Below are 15,599 nucleotides of genomic sequence, written 5' to 3' on the forward strand. Positions count from 1 at the left end.
TGTTAGATAATACATTCTTGATTTTTGAAATCAGAGATTGTGGTATTGTCCTGCATTATATGTAAACTAACCATTCTTTTTGCACACTAACACAAGCGACAACCTAAAATAATTACCAAAACGATGTCTGAACACCTGTCTGAGCTCTCTGGATCAGCAAGGTTCACATTATAATATTCTTAATGGTTGTATTAGTTGCAGGATTATTGTATTGGACTGAATATGTATAGCTGCTCGTGATATTATGTCCATGTCCACCCAATATATTTGAAACAATTAAAAAAAAAAAAAAAAATGGGGAAAAGATGGTTAAAATGGCCACAACCCATTCTTGTACACAAACCACTTTCTGAATAAGGACAGATTGAGATCTCTCATCTTATGTTTAGTTGCTACGTTCTTGAAGTTTAGCTTGCTCTTTAAATGTGGCACAGGAGATTAAATCCGGACTCGGGTCAATTATGGTGCGAAACTGTTCGCAAAAGATGTGAAGTAATAATCGTGAGTTTGGTCGAACTGATGCCATATCTTTTTAACTAAAATAACATTGCAAAAATAGAGCTCAGAGAAAGTTTTGTTTTTATCATGGGGTTTTTTATTGTTTGTCTGCTTTTGATCCCAGTTTGTTTCTTAGCTTTTCTTCCAGTCAATTGCACTGACGCACAGCAGCGGTTTCAGTGGGGTGTAGAGACTACCTACCCGGCAGCACCAGTACCCCCTGTCGAGGTCTACTGTGACATGAGCTGAGAGGATGAACCTCATGGTACATGCTATTTATAATTCAAATATCGTTGTAGTGCATTAAAACATTTTCTAACAACTTCAGTTAATTTAGAGTCTATACAAGAGTGTGATGGGACCAGTACAGGACAAGCATTTATGATACAATTTATATTTATACTCGGGCGTTCTCCATGTTTTGGCCATGCTTCAGTTTACATGTTGACTGTTTTGTGGGAGTTCTACTTCAAACCACTATTTATATCCATACATAGCCATGTTACAACATACATCTCCTAAAAGCATTGAATAACAACCACAATGAATATTGATCAATATTTGTATTTGACTGAAGAGCTCCATGCTGTATAGTCGGCTTCATGGAATATTCACTGATTCGTCAAAACCAACTGAATAGAATAAGATGTGTTGGTGTGAGTGCTTCAATACAACCACCAGGTGGCCAAGAACAGACGAGCACGGATGTTGCTCCCTACGGTGCAACTCAGCCTAACTTGACTAATGATATGTCGACTGACTCCACTCTGACTTCCTGTCGGAACAAAGTAAACTGTCGAACCGGAAGTCACTACAGTCAGGCGTTTTTGGCATCAATAACTAACTCCTAGATATTTTCTCAAGTGCAACTGCATACGTTGAAGTGTCATACCTTCGTTTCCCTTCGTTAATAGTGGACGCTGTATGTTTCGAGTCATGGTGCGGTTGTGTGATTGGGAAAGCTCAAAATTTGTACTTTCCAGCGATACTAAACACGTCATACATCAGTCCGACTCGCGGGGGGAGAGACTGATACTGTTGCGTTAATGTAGCCTTCTAAGATGTTAAATATAAATTATTTTTACTTTTGTAATAATATTTCACCAATTCTTTATTGTCAGGCTCATTACAGTAGTACAGTTAAATAGTGAGAAGAGAAAATAGATTCTACAATAAGAAAGAAGGTCCATAAATATGGTGTGCAGTACAGGAGTAATTCACATTATTTTTAGACTTAATGTACAGTTTACAGACAACATCCTACAGTTGGATGCTATACTTAAAAAAAACTGTGACAACATGTGGTAGCTATACCACAGTCAATCACTGTCTCCTTATTAAGAATAACATTCACAGTCTATGGAAGCTGACAGCAACATCTTTATTTCTTCCCTGCGCTCCGCTGCAGCACGCGCAGCACCCCGAGAGTAGCATTGAACACGCTGCCGTGTTTAAAAATCATCTTATAGAAGGTGTCCAGAGGCAGTCGGCCAGTGGGATCTGCGTGCTTCAGTGCTGTCATGGGCATGTATAGGCGGTTGGTCTGGTGGCGCAGAGGAGGCTCCTTGGTTGTGATCACTTTAACAGTTTGCTAGAATACAAACAGAAAGATGTCAACACTGTCGGGGGTTTGTTGGTTCTGCGTTTCCCCTGGCAAAACCAGTGTTTGTGACCCTTTTAAACTCAAATGGAAATTGTCATCACTTGCCTCAGCCACTTCCTCTGGTGTCTGGCCTAATGAGGCGAAGACCTTTATAGAGTATGGCAGGTAAACTTCCCGGAAGATTTTGGCCGCCTCCTCGTCCGTCCCTGACAGATCCATCTTCTCAGCGTCCTCGTACACTTTCCTTTCAAACTCCGTCACCACAGGGCCAGGCTCCACCAGAGTTGTCCTTGTGACAGAGATATGAAAAAACTAACATACATACTGGACCACTGTTGCATTATAGTCAACACCTTTTAAATACATTACTTAAGTTGTTGGGTGACTGCATAAAGTCGTCAAACATTTTTCAGGACATGTAATCACTTGATGTTAAACTTCATTGCTTGCACTGCCAGACTTTCGCAAAATCCTTCCACAGCGAATTTGGAGGCCGAGTAGACGTCGTTGAACAGAAGCCCTGTGTGGAAACAAAGGGAAACCTGCTACTGTAACTCTCTTTTAGCTTCTTCTGTAATTTCACTGACACTAACAAACGCACCTTGTATTCCCATGACACTGCTCATCACCACAATATGGCCGCTCTGCCTCCGCTTCATGTCAGGCAGCAGCTCTTTCACCAGCCGTGCCAGGCCAAAGAAGTTTGTGTCAAAGAGCTCCTTCATGGAATCTATACTTTGGCACTCCAGTGGTCCGATCATGCCGACGCCAGCGTTGTTCACTACAACAGCAGAGTATTCTATGTCATAAAATGCTTGTGGCGAGATATTTAATTCACTTAGAAAGGGGTCTGTGAGGATGCGAAGGGGAGGTTACATACCAAGAACATCCACCCGTCTGTCCGGCAGGCTGTTGACACACTCTTTGATGGAGGCTTCACAACAGGCATCTAACTGTTTGATTTCCAGGGTTTTGTTTAAGGAGTCACCTGCCGCTTTCTCCAAGGGCCCCCGTTTCCCAAGATCCCTCATTGTGGCAACCACTACCTCAGATAAACAATGAATACACAGGCAGTAAGTCGCTGTACTTATATCTGTCCTCCACTCTGTTCTTGGTTGAGGAGAGTGAATGGCTGACCTTTAAACCGTCTGAGCTCATCCTTGGCCAGCCGCACAGCCACAGCCAAGCCAATGCCAGACGAGCAGCCAGTCACCAGCACCCTCCTGGTTCCCGTGGCCGTTTGACCTCTGACTTCCAAGCTTAAAAGGATCCTGGCTGCCCAGTCAGGGAAATTTAATTCAAGGAAAATCCTCCCAATCATATGCCTTCATCACCATTCTGTACAGTGCAGATGTTATTTTGTGATTCAGCGACGAGGTCAACCCATTTCCCTTAATATGCCATGTGCATATCTATTTAAACTCTTGATTTATTTCTTTGTCTTGAATGCTATTTCAACATACCCAGAAAATTTGCAAGATAATTGATGTGAGAGAGTCATTTTTAATAAGCACATAACAAGAGTCCAGTCAATAAAAGCCAACACGTAGCATTGTATGCTCAAATTGCAACAAATCTTGCAGCTGTGTTAGATTATGATTTAATGGCATTACTGTGTAGTTTGTTTTTTAAATGTATTATCTTTACTCCCCTGTATGATCACTGAATGCTGGTGCAAAGTAATAAGCCTTCTAAGATGCCTTAGTTCCCTCGTAAGCTGAAATAAAATCCAAATGTTTAAACCTTATGTTGTTGATTTGGAAAATGTACCACCCATAAAGCCACTCAAAGATTATATTGGCTCTAATCTGATTTATGTATCCTGGAATTTTTAGCAGCCTACAAATGCAAGCTTAGTGTCTATAGAGGCCCTTCATTCTCACTCAAAGCTGTAACGGGCATAATCACAGTAAGTATTATGTGAAGTGTCATGGCATGCACAACATGGTAATAAAATAACAACAATTTTGTCAATCCAGTCCCATCCCAATCAGTGTATAATGTAATGAAGGCTCATACTTTCACATATTTACATGGATGCCTCTGAGTTAAAGGTTATGCAAATACAAGTCTCTAGGCATTAAAGCAGGAAAAAGTTAGTTACATTTTTAATATAACTCCATAAAAAGCACCTCAGCACTTATGTCATGACTTATGTCATGCAAATTACAGTGACATCACAGGGGATGAAATATAGCCTACAAAACGTCACTGTAGACTGCGAGTATTGCAGATTTTTTTTAACTCCAAGTCCAGAGTCGGAGGCCTGTTTCCGCTTGTAGGTGTTGTTCTACCAACCTGTAGCGCGTGGAGCGCGTCCTCCACAGCGGCAGATAGTGGAAATGAAAACAGTTTCCCCACGAAACCAGCGGGTCGACAGCGGAACGTTGCTGCATGTGTGAGAGCAGCGATACGACACAGCAGGACAGGCGGCTACATAAGCTCTGCGAGTACCTAAATGGGTCACACAGGGCGAGGCAGTGTGTGTGGGAGTTGTAGTTCTTGAGGTGACTCGTGAAAACTGCAACATCATATTGTGGTTTTATTACGAACCGCTCACATCACTGTGTTAGGTTATGGGTTACACTTTAAATTATAGCAAGAAGGCTACTCGCGCATGTTCTTTTAGGCTGTATGCCTGAGTCTCAGAATTGGATAGAGAACTTTAAGATTATTATAATTAGTAATAGTAGTAGTAGTATTACAACAAAATAGGTCTGTTCTTTACAGTTCTATCAAAATGTAACTTTAATTTAGTCACACGGTCCCTTTTGCAATAAATAATTTCATAATTTCTTATTTCGTTCTTCCATCATAGATGATATGATGTACAGTGGATCTATTGGTGACAAAGTACGATACAGTAATACAGATATGATTAACATTAATGCTTAAAGTTTGAATATTGTTAAGAATACGCATCAAGAATTGGATTGTTTTGATTTGAACACCGGTAGTGATACAAAACAATATTGCATTTCTAGTGTCTCAGTTCTTGGATAAATAAGGACTAATTCAATTTGGCACCAAGTCATAGTATAGCATGTTGAAAAAAACTCACAAAAAAACAGTATATGTCGAAAGAAATGATTAATAAATCTCCCCAGCATGTCGAAAAAGTATAAAAACTTCAAAAAACGTCAAAAAGATTCAAAATATAGAATGTTGGAAAAAAGTCATTAAAAAGTCAAAGTGTAGTTTGTCAAAAGAAAGTTAAAACACTAATGTTACTGGTTAAGAGTAAATGAAGATGGCACGCAGCACAAATGATAAATGTTTCATCCTCTACATTGTGCTAATAGTAGTGTATCTTCATGTTAGAGGTTTACAAAGAAACCAAATCCACATTTCTGTTTAAACTGTTTTATTGCCCAGTGAAATATGGTCTAAACGTGAAAGTTCAATCAACGTCTTCGAATAGTCGTTGGAAAAAAAAGGAAGTTCACATCTAAACGTCTTTTAAACATCACCGTATTTTAAACGTATTTTAAACGTATTTTAAATGTATTTTAAACGTATTTTAAACGTACTTTAAATGTATTTTAAACGTCGATATGCTCACAGTTCATTCAATATGTAGCAATTAAATACATAGTAACACGGTCAACTGTTTTCACGTACAGGACAAAGAAGACCATGTGACACAGACAACAATTAATTTGTATTTATTATATAACTATAACATAAACAGTGTTCTTTAAATACAACGAATGAAACAGAAAATACTCGATTGTTGAACAAAATCTCCCTTTCCTTCTTTAAATGTCGCTGTCAAAGCCACACAGGAGCCGGTTTCAGATGGTCTGCCATATTTTCAGGGTGGACGTTGTAATTTAAACAAGTATTAGAAAAAAATATTCACCTTTGGACCATTTTTTTACGTCTTTTCACCAGTGACCATAGTCTTTTTTTAAAGGCAACAATTGGTCGTTAAGGCAGACATGCTGGTAATGGTGAGAGCAGATATATAAGAATAATGCAGGAAGTAACGTATTAGTTTCGCCACCTCAACACATTGTATGAATGGATGGATAAATGTCAAATTAGATAGATAAGTCATAGTATAGTGTGTCATTAAAAAAACTCATCGTATAGTATGTCAAAAGTCCTAGTACAGTATAAAGGTCATCAAAAAGTCATAGGATTTTTTACCATCGAAAAGTAATTGTACAGTGTTTCGTAAAAAAAATGATATAGTATAGTATGACAATAAAGTAAATAAAAACAGTAATATTATAGTTTGTCATTAAAATGTCATTTAAAAAAGGTCATAGTATGAAAGAAAAAAGTTATTAAAAAGTTAAAAGTGACATTATAGTATGCCATTAAAATGTCATCAAACAATGAGGAACTTATTGGTTTCTGCTTTTTGTATTAATATATGTTCATACTAAAAATACCTCTAAATCATTAGTGTGAAATATTACACTTTCCTCAGTGAGTTGCAGTCGACAGGAGGTCAAATATTAGACCTGGAGACATTCACCTGAATTTACCTTTATTTCAACACAAGGATTTGTTCTAATATATGTTCAACAACAAAAGATAGTCTCCATACTTCAATTACACCACCTAAAACAATCATCAGGGTCAACATTGCTTTTTAAAAAGCAAAGCACAGATGTTTAAGAACTCTTACAAAGACACTTACTTGATGAAGGGGATGGAATAATAAAAAAATACAATACCATGGATAAGAATATGTTATAAAAAAGTATTTTTTAATTTTACAGTTCTTCTCTTTGTTTGTTTTTAGCATGATTGGTATTACTTTTTTTATACCTTCTTTCAGCTATGGTGATCATTTAAGATAACATTTATACTCAGGTGTATGATTCAAATCATGCTTTAACAATCACATTCTTGAACAAAATCATCACATTTCAGTGTACAATTTCATTTTGATTGTTAAAAGTTTCTTTTTTGTCACCTAGCCTCATTGTGCACTAAAGCTCTCTTATCTGTTTGAGTGTAATTGGAACTCGTGTTTTGTGGCTGAATGCATTTAAAAAAAAATTGGAACCATCTGTACAGATTTGGTGGTCCCCTGGCGCAAAAACCGATATCGTGTGATCTTTGCTAACAAAAGGTGTTCAGTAAGAACTTCTTTGGTGACATGATTCTCACAGTCCATCATTTCTATACGAGCCACTTGTTTGTTTCTGCATGCCAGAGCTATAGGTTGGGACATTCTATACAACGTGGTGGTAAGTAATATGTGGGGACTAAATAAGTTAAATTTATGTTCTGAGAAACGTGAGACATCACCTCACATGATTGTTTTGTCAAAATGTATACCACCTGACATGGCTTTGTACTCAGATGACTTTGCTAAATACAACAATGTTTGTTGGTTGTTTTACTTTTAAAGGGTGAACTTGGTTATTCACATACCAGAACTCAACCAGAGTTGAACCTCAACCAGAACTGAGCATTGAAAGTTGCGTATTTGTTGCAGTGCTGTTTTATTGAATTGTGTTAAACGTATGTGTTCAACACAACTACTCTACTCTTGCACTACTCTGGCCCAGAGTCGTGCATACATCTCTTTAAGATCATCGACAGTAAACATATGTCAGAAGTTACAAAATGCATTCTGTTTCTGTGTTTGTTATATAATTCTTCACATTATCAATATATAATTCTGTTACGGCTTTTGGTTCCCATTGGTCCAATCTGGTTTGTATTGTGTGTCCAGGGAGTGGCCAGATTTCGTTTCATAACCAGACATGGAATAAATAGTTGCTTTGGACCAGACTGCAACGATACAGTCTTCCAAAACACAGAAGTCAACTCTCTGCCACGATGTAAGTACAATTTTATGGTTCATATTGTCTTTGATGGTATTAAATGAATAAACAGTTCTTGGTGTGTGAACTAAGCTTCAATGCTGTGAGAAAACGATCCTTTTTTTTTCTCTGGGTGAACAAAAGGGATTTAGTGGAAACTCTATATGTGTGTTTCAGGATTTGCCTTTCGGTGCTTGTTGGCTTCCTGTTGGTCTTAACAGCTGAGGCCAGAGTTGGGTAAGAAATGAACCCCCACTTTAAGTAGATTCTTGCATTTGACCAAAATTGGCATTTGTGCCTTTATTAATGTTTGCCTTCCTCACTGTACAGAAAGTCATCTGAGTTAGAATTCTGTTCTGAGACTGAACAGTGCCTGCTGTTTGATCTGATTTGTAAAACTGATGATTACGAAGTGAGTGTGTCTAAGCAGAAGAGAAACCTTTTCACATTTGAGGTGCAAGAGACTTTCAAAAAGCCTAAAAGCCTTCTCAACCATGTTTGTTCATGTCCATCAGGTCCGTCACTATGACTCTGTCAATTGGGTTTCAACTGATGAAACATCCTGGTTCATGGACATCGCAACAATCAAGGCATTCAAACGACTGCTTGCCTACATCGCTGGTATGAGAATCAAGTGTTATTTATATATGTTGTATTTCATCTGTTATTGAAAGAGTTAGTCTTTTTAAGATCGATGTCTTTTTCAAGAGAGACACAGACAATCAGAACAGAACACCATTTGCAAACAGAAATGAATCAAATGAGTCAAAATGAGGATGAAGTTTGAAACTTTGTGTCACTCAGCCAGTTTGACAAGGAACGCAGTATTGAAAAGCAGATTTCCCAGCCTCTGTTTGAATATGTTGTGCAGCTAAAATCAAAATGCCCCTTTGACCGGACATCATAATTACTGTGTTTAGCTGTGCTCAGAGAGCAGAAATAGTTTGGCGGTATTATCGAATATTCAAGCCAGAACATTTTGTTCACTGTGCATTTCCTATTTTTGACAATAAAAACAAACAAAAACTGTTGTACTTTCAAAATGTTTGCCTACAGGAAATAATATTAAAATGACAGCTCCTGTCCTCGTGAAACACACTCCCGCCACCTCGTTCTGGCAACCGGGTTCCTGCACAATGAGTTTCTTGCTGCCAGTTGAACATCAGAAGAATCCCCCCAAACCTACTGACGCTAAGGTAAGCTCCTTTGACTAAAATGAAACACATTCTTAATTTAGCGATGCCATGATGCCGTGTTTGAATTCATTCTGTGAAGTCTACCTTCAGCTCTGGCAGATGATGAAACGTTGTTGATTTGCAGGTGTACACCAACAAGATGCCAGATATGAAAGTCTATGTACGCAGCTACGGAGGATGGATGATGAGCTGGACTGTAAAAAATCAAGCAGAAAACCTGCGCAATGACCTTGATAAAGTGGGTGCAGAGTACAAAGAAAGCTTCCACTACTCTGCTGCATATAACAGGTAAACAAATGAATACTTTTGTCAGAGACAATCAGAAAGAAAAGCCCATTTTTATATTGTGCAATAAATCACTGTGTGTGCATTTTGTTTGTTTGTTTTCTAGTCCAATGAAGCTGTTTAACAGGCACAATGAGGTGTGGTACCTCGTTGAGGATGAGCCGATGTGTAGCAGCAGTGAGGAATTGGATTTGAATTGAATACACCATGCAGTAGCTACTTGTGAAGATGGTTGTACATTGGCTTGTTTGTTGTTGTTTTTTTGTTCTATTCAATAAAATGACTGCGTTGCATTTCGGTGGTTCGGCCTCGTCTTCGGATTTATCCTAAAATGTGTCAAAAGCAGCTGGTTTAACAATAGATGAGGCCTGCAAAAGACAATGTCCGACTCCAATTTAGAGCAGAATTATTCTACAACACCACTAGATGGCACTGCTTACTGCAAGAATACCATTATGGATTACACATACTGCCTGACATTTCCAGCTTTTCCTTGACATATGATAAGGATTGTTGAAGATTTGGAAGATGTGCCCTGTGAGTGAGGGGAGACAGTGTCCAGGTGTCTGAAGCCAGACTGGTAAAAATAGCGTGAGGACTATTTTATTGATGAATGTCGTAATCCATTTACAAGCTAATGTCCTGGAGTCATAACCATCCACCCTTGAACTGCCCTATTGCTTTGACGTCACTGTGAGCTTCATCAAAGCAGCCACTGCACCTTATCAAGCACTCGCTGTGCTGTGGAACAATTTAATCACAGTCCCTCATCTCAGCAATTGCCTATTATTGTTTGATCCTGAGTTATAGGTTTACTGGACTTTTCTCGATTGCAGTTTAAGGAGGATCAATTATATTTTACTCGAGAATGAACAGTTGATGTTAAATGTAAAATCAGTGGTGGAAAGTAACTAAGTACATTTACTTAAGTATTGTAATTTACTACAGTTTTGTATTACTTGTAGTGGGTTTCTGCATCCTTATACTTCATCTCCACTACATGTCAGATGGAAATATGATACTTTTTAATTCCACTCCATTTATATGACAGCTATACTAGCTACTTTGCAGGTTAATATTTTCCATAAAAAAACAACCAGTGTCTACCAGTGACTTTCTCGCTAAAGATCTCACTCTCAGATGGTTTCATTAAAATGACCCAAAGAGAAAAAATCATCACCATTTTCACAGAGAAGGAGAAATGTAAAAGAAAAAGACGACACATTTGTAGCTGAACTTTATTTTGTCTTGTTTAGCCCAATAATCATCTCACAATGCCTCATGTTTATCTTGTGCACCTTTGGAGGGGCCAGACCCCTAGGACCCCCACTGTACTGTGTGTATACTGTATATAAAGAAAACTAGATGCATCTTGACCAGCTACAACAGTAAAATGCGACTTACACATTGATGCAACACTATTTTCTGATGTCATATCAACATATTCAAAGAGGACAGTGTTTTTCTGCAGTGAGTACTTTTACTTTTGCTGATAATGCTTTTACTCATAAAGTATTAGATTCTTTTTTTACATTGTTTCACTGGTACTTTTACTGAAGTAAACAACCTGTGCATTCTTACACTGCTGCATAAATTGCAATGCCGCAACACAAAATGATAATTCAGAAATAAAAATGACATTTTTTTGGTTTTGACTGTGATTAACAGCACTCTTCAGTTGACCCTTATCTTATCAGCCGAGCTCCAGGATGGTTCAGTGATACTGTTGTGATTTCACGACACTTACATTCCAGCAGGTGGATATCTGACTGTCCCCTGTATAGGGGCTGGCTGGCTGACTGACTGAATGAATGGGTAGGAGTGCCAGTCAGGAGAGGTTTTATGACACAGACTACAGATCAAAGTTCACTTGTGGGCCACGAACAGCCATCAGTCCACCGGGGCTGTTGGGCCTGCCAGCGGGCCATTTTGTGGCTCTCCTGTGTGTCTGTCTGGTCTCCTGATCTCTGAAACAATGTAGATCAGGCGGTGCTGACTCTGAAGCTCATGTCCCATCAGCCATAATGGAGCTACCTGATTATCACCCACAGCAGCCACTTGTCCACTACACTGGCAATTACCCAGAGGATCCGTTAACTTTGGAAGGATCATCAACATGTGAGTATAGACGTTAGTTAGATAGTGCCCTTCTAGACAGGTTTCAGAAAATAATGTTTGAATTTGTATCGTGTTATAAAGGTATCAATGTTTTAAATGTCTTGTTTTAAAGTTGGAGTACAACAGTGTCTGGAAATGTATATTTTGAAGAGTTGCGTAAATGATAGCGATCACGTCGATGTTAAAATCCACATTTACAGAAGTAAAGGCGTAAAGTTGTTCACCGTTGTGCTCCAGATTTAAATTTGGTAGACTGGGGATTACATAAGGGTCATATCTGTGTTCACAGTCAAGTAAACCAAGCTGAGTGATAAGGTAGTGTCTGTAACAGAGGGATCATCATGAATTGTTCTCTATTCTCTCAACATGCTGAACAATAAACCCCATTAGATGGCATAGCACTGACCCAGAGCAATCTACGTTGTTTTAACTGACAGTATTACTGTCGTTATTACAGACGTATTATCAACTCAGAATCTTCTTTGTGACTGACTTGAGATACACAAATCATTCCCAATAAAAGATACAATGTAAAGTCTACTTACTTGTATTTTTCTAAAAGTAAAAAAGAAAAAGAGAGAACAGAGAAGAAGCTTGAAGCAGGAGGTGCTTGGCACAAAACCCCATTTTACAACCAGCACTTGCTTTCTCGCCTTGTGCAACATTAGCGGTCTTCAGCATCAGCAGATTGTGTCGTACTGTACATTTGACATTCAACGTTAATGGTGGTGTCATTCTCCAGCTCAGGAATTAAAGGCAGAACCAGATGGCAGACCAGTACCAGGAGAGAGCTGTCCCATCTGTGGAGACAAAGTGTCAGGATACCACTATGGACTGCTCACTTGTGAAAGCTGCAAGGTAAGGGATAGAGTCCATGAAAAAGTATGTATCCTCTCACAGTACCATGAAGCGCTTCGGTGTCTGTATTGACCAAATAGTCACAGTCAACAACTATAGAACTAAGATATATTAACTATCATGATTTATTTTTTATGTTGTCACTCACAAGACACACAGGATTGTCCTGTGATCCACCGGGAATGAAACAAATAGGGTTACAGTCTCTCTCTCTCTCTCTCTCTCTCTCTCTCTCTCTCTCTGCAGGGCTTCTTTAAACGCTCAGTGCAGAATAACAAGCATTACACCTGTGCAGAACATCAGAGCTGCCCCATGAACCTTTTGCAGAGGAAACGCTGTCCTTTCTGCCGCTTCCAAAAGTGTCTGGCAGTGGGCATGAAAACAGAAGGTACAGTAAACAGGGTTAGAGGTTAACCCTCCCAGAAACATACACACATGCATGTTCTTTTCTCCCCCATACGACTTATCTAAGAAGTCATAAACCATACAGTGCTGTAACGCCCCAGATTATAAATGACGACTCTCTATCTGAACCCGAAGACGAAACGGTTACATGAATTAAATCACCTCTGGCAATGTCTGGAATGTTGTTGAGAAATCTTGATCGTTTGTTTCATCTTCTGTCAACAGCAGTAAGAGCAGATCGTTTGAGAGGTGGCAGGAATAAATTTGGCCCTCTGTACCGGCGGGACAGGCAGATGAAACAGCAAAAGGTGTATCACCAGCCAAACACTGCTCCCTACAGGATTAAGATGGAAACCACTCAGACACATCAGCCCACAGCACCAAGTGAGCATCACCTAATGGGCAGTCACACAAGTGCTCCATTTTCCTCTGATGCTTTACATCAGTCCCACATATATCCCTCTGGCATGGGGCAGTCGGGTGCTCCCATGCCTCTGGACTGCACTGTGAATGCAGACAGGGTGCTCACCCCTCTCTCGCCGCCCTACTCTGGACTGTACCACCGCACCTTCCCCGGATACCTCCAGGAGAAAGGAGAGATGCCTTACAGCTACAGCCCGGCTCCAACAAACTATCTGCACCCAATTTCGGACAATTCATTCACACCAAGAAGCACACCAGCATCATCCCCCTGCTCAACACTAAGCTCATCCACCCCTTTCTCGCAGGCTCCCACCCAAACCCCAGACACCCCCTCATCGGCCACTCTTAAACACAACTTCCTCAATCAACTCCTGGAGGGGGAGCAGGATGAGAGCCAGCTGTGTGCTAAGGTCCTCGCCAGTCTGCAGAGAGAACAGGCAAACCGGGGCAAGCACGACCGCCTAAATACATTCAGCATCATGTGCAAGATGGTGGACCAGACGCTGTTTGGGCTTGTGGAGTGGGCTAGGAACAGTGCACTCTTCAAGGAGCTCAAGGTGATGAATCGTGAATTATAAAGTTACATAACCTTTTTCCGAAGTCGTAGAAATCTGCTGTGTGAGCAGACCCATTTGACCCTTTTTGCGATATGTTTGGTACTTATTTGAGCTCGACGGTTGTAGTCTTTCATTTACAACTACATGAGATCTATTTTGTAATGCTTCCCACAGGTGGAGGACCAGATGGTGCTGCTGCAGAGCTGTTGGAGTGAGCTGCTGGTCCTGGATCACCTCTGTAGACAGGTGATCTACAGCAAAGAGGGCTGCATATATCTGGTCACTGGACAACAGGTAAAGTTTACCGTTAACGCCACAACATCTGGAATTCTCATGATCGTCAATGTCTTTGGATTGAACACGTCTCGTTTTGAGTTGCACAGAAACTCTACATTTTGAGCTCTTGATCACCAGCTATCTCTCATTCTGATGTAGATTGAGGTGTCGACCATCATCTCTCAGGCAGGAGTGACACTGAGTAGCCTGGTATCGAGGACCCAGGACTTAGTGTCCAAACTGAAGGCATTCCAGTTGGACAGACATGAGTTTGTCTGTCTCAAACACTTAGTGCTGTTCAACCCTGGTGAGCTTTTCCTCTTAAAAGTCCAGTTAGACGCTTCATAGAAGATACACATCAGATGTAGCTTTTTGATCAACAATGGCACCTTTTTTCCCCTTCATGTCAGTCATGCATGCAGCTGCTGTTGGTGTTGAGTGTGTGAATTCTAGACTTTCTGCTGTAGATGTGAAGTCCGTGCAGAGCCGCAAGCAGGTGGAGCAGACGCAAGAGAGGGTGAACAGGGCCCTGATGGAGCACACCCAACAGAGTGATCCAAGACACTCGGACAAGTTTGGCCAGCTGCTGCTACGACTTCCTGAAGTACGCAGCATTAGCTTGCAGGTTGAGGAGTATTTGTACCAGCGCCATCTCCTGGGAGATTTGCCATGCAACTCTCTACTCACCGAGATGCTGCACACCAAGCACAGCTGAGAAGATGCTGCTGGATCTACAAGCCCTCGTCAAACAGTGGCACGGTCAGAGTGTGCCGCTGTGACTTTTTGTACCTCCCTTTAGGCATTTAAGACCCAACTTTTGATGATTGTTGCAAATAGTAACTGGCATGCTCTCTTTAAAAGCCCTTGCCGCTTCAAAAACATTTTGTAAACCTGTGTCACACTTACCAGTGTCCATTATTAACAGTATTACCACAGCCAAACAGTCCAGTCAATATATGTTGCTGTCAGTATTGTTAGACAGATGTGAGGTCCAAGCACTACCAATAGGCAGAAGCGATTAACGGTGTAAAAAACTAAATATCTGAATAAAGAAACCAATGTGTATTCAACACCCATAACTGAAATGACTCAAGCATGTATTAACATATCAGTGTTGCTTTTTCACTATCTGCCAAAAAAAGCTCCTTTCTGACAATTCTAACAAGGCAAATGGGAAAATAAAAAATGGGAATGACAAAACATGGATGACGATTTTAAAAGGATTTTTATTCGTCTGGTCTAGTTGCCAAGGATAGTCAATTTCATGAAATGATCATACATAATCTGCTGGCACAGGTTTGATCAGAAAAAGAGAAAGGAAACAACATAAATGTTATGACAACTTCTATGAAATGAATGTGAGACTTACCACCTTAACCTAAAAAGACATAGAACCTGAAACTAAAACATCAAATGCACCATCTAATGCAAACTAAATAAATACACCTCTGGGTAACGTGGGGGTTTCTAGGGGAGAATTGCACAGAATCAAAATAGTGTTTAACTACCACATACTACTATTTACAAAAACACAAGCATCCACCAATTCCATATGAACTCCTCCACACTCACTTTTAATCAATCATCGTAT

General features: G+C 40.0%; 3 protein-coding genes across 3 annotated transcripts; 2 read left to right on the forward strand and 1 right to left on the reverse strand.

Moving 5' to 3' along the window:
- Nucleotides 1–1,879: 1,879 nt before the first annotated feature.
- Nucleotides 1,880–7,235, reverse strand: LOC306787395 (retinol dehydrogenase 8; the record flags this gene model as incomplete). The annotated part of the gene is made up of 8 exons (XM_079282515.1): nt 1,880–2,089; nt 2,207–2,390; nt 2,528–2,621; nt 2,703–2,882; nt 2,982–3,143; nt 3,239–3,376; nt 4,400–4,555; nt 7,229–7,235. 8 exons carry the CDS (start codon nt 7,233–7,235, stop codon nt 1,880–1,882), a joined length of 1,131 nt encoding a protein of 376 aa, XP_079138641.1.
- Nucleotides 7,236–7,832: 597 nt separating this feature from the next.
- soul5 (heme-binding protein soul5) lies at nt 7,833–9,658 on the forward strand. Its single transcript, XM_079281055.1, has 7 exons — nt 7,833–7,908; nt 8,068–8,127; nt 8,221–8,302; nt 8,406–8,511; nt 8,947–9,086; nt 9,211–9,374; nt 9,478–9,658. Coding segments are annotated over exons 1-7 (648 nt in total). The 5' UTR covers nt 7,833–7,906; the 3' UTR covers nt 9,572–9,658.
- A 1,737-nt stretch (nt 9,659–11,395) lies between these two features.
- nr5a5 (nuclear receptor subfamily 5, group A, member 5) lies at nt 11,396–14,723 on the forward strand (the record flags this gene model as incomplete). Its single annotated transcript, XM_079281335.1, has 7 exons — nt 11,396–11,489; nt 12,232–12,347; nt 12,594–12,735; nt 12,978–13,732; nt 13,907–14,026; nt 14,168–14,315; nt 14,476–14,723. 7 exons carry the CDS (start codon nt 11,396–11,398, stop codon nt 14,721–14,723), a joined length of 1,623 nt encoding a protein of 540 aa, XP_079137461.1.
- Between the last annotated feature and the right edge of the window lie 876 nt (nt 14,724–15,599).

The sequence above is a fragment of the Melanostigma gelatinosum genome (assembly GCF_949748355.1).
Source record: "Melanostigma gelatinosum genome assembly, chromosome: 13".
In the NCBI taxonomy this organism is placed as follows: Eukaryota; Metazoa; Chordata; class Actinopteri; order Perciformes; family Zoarcidae; genus Melanostigma; species Melanostigma gelatinosum.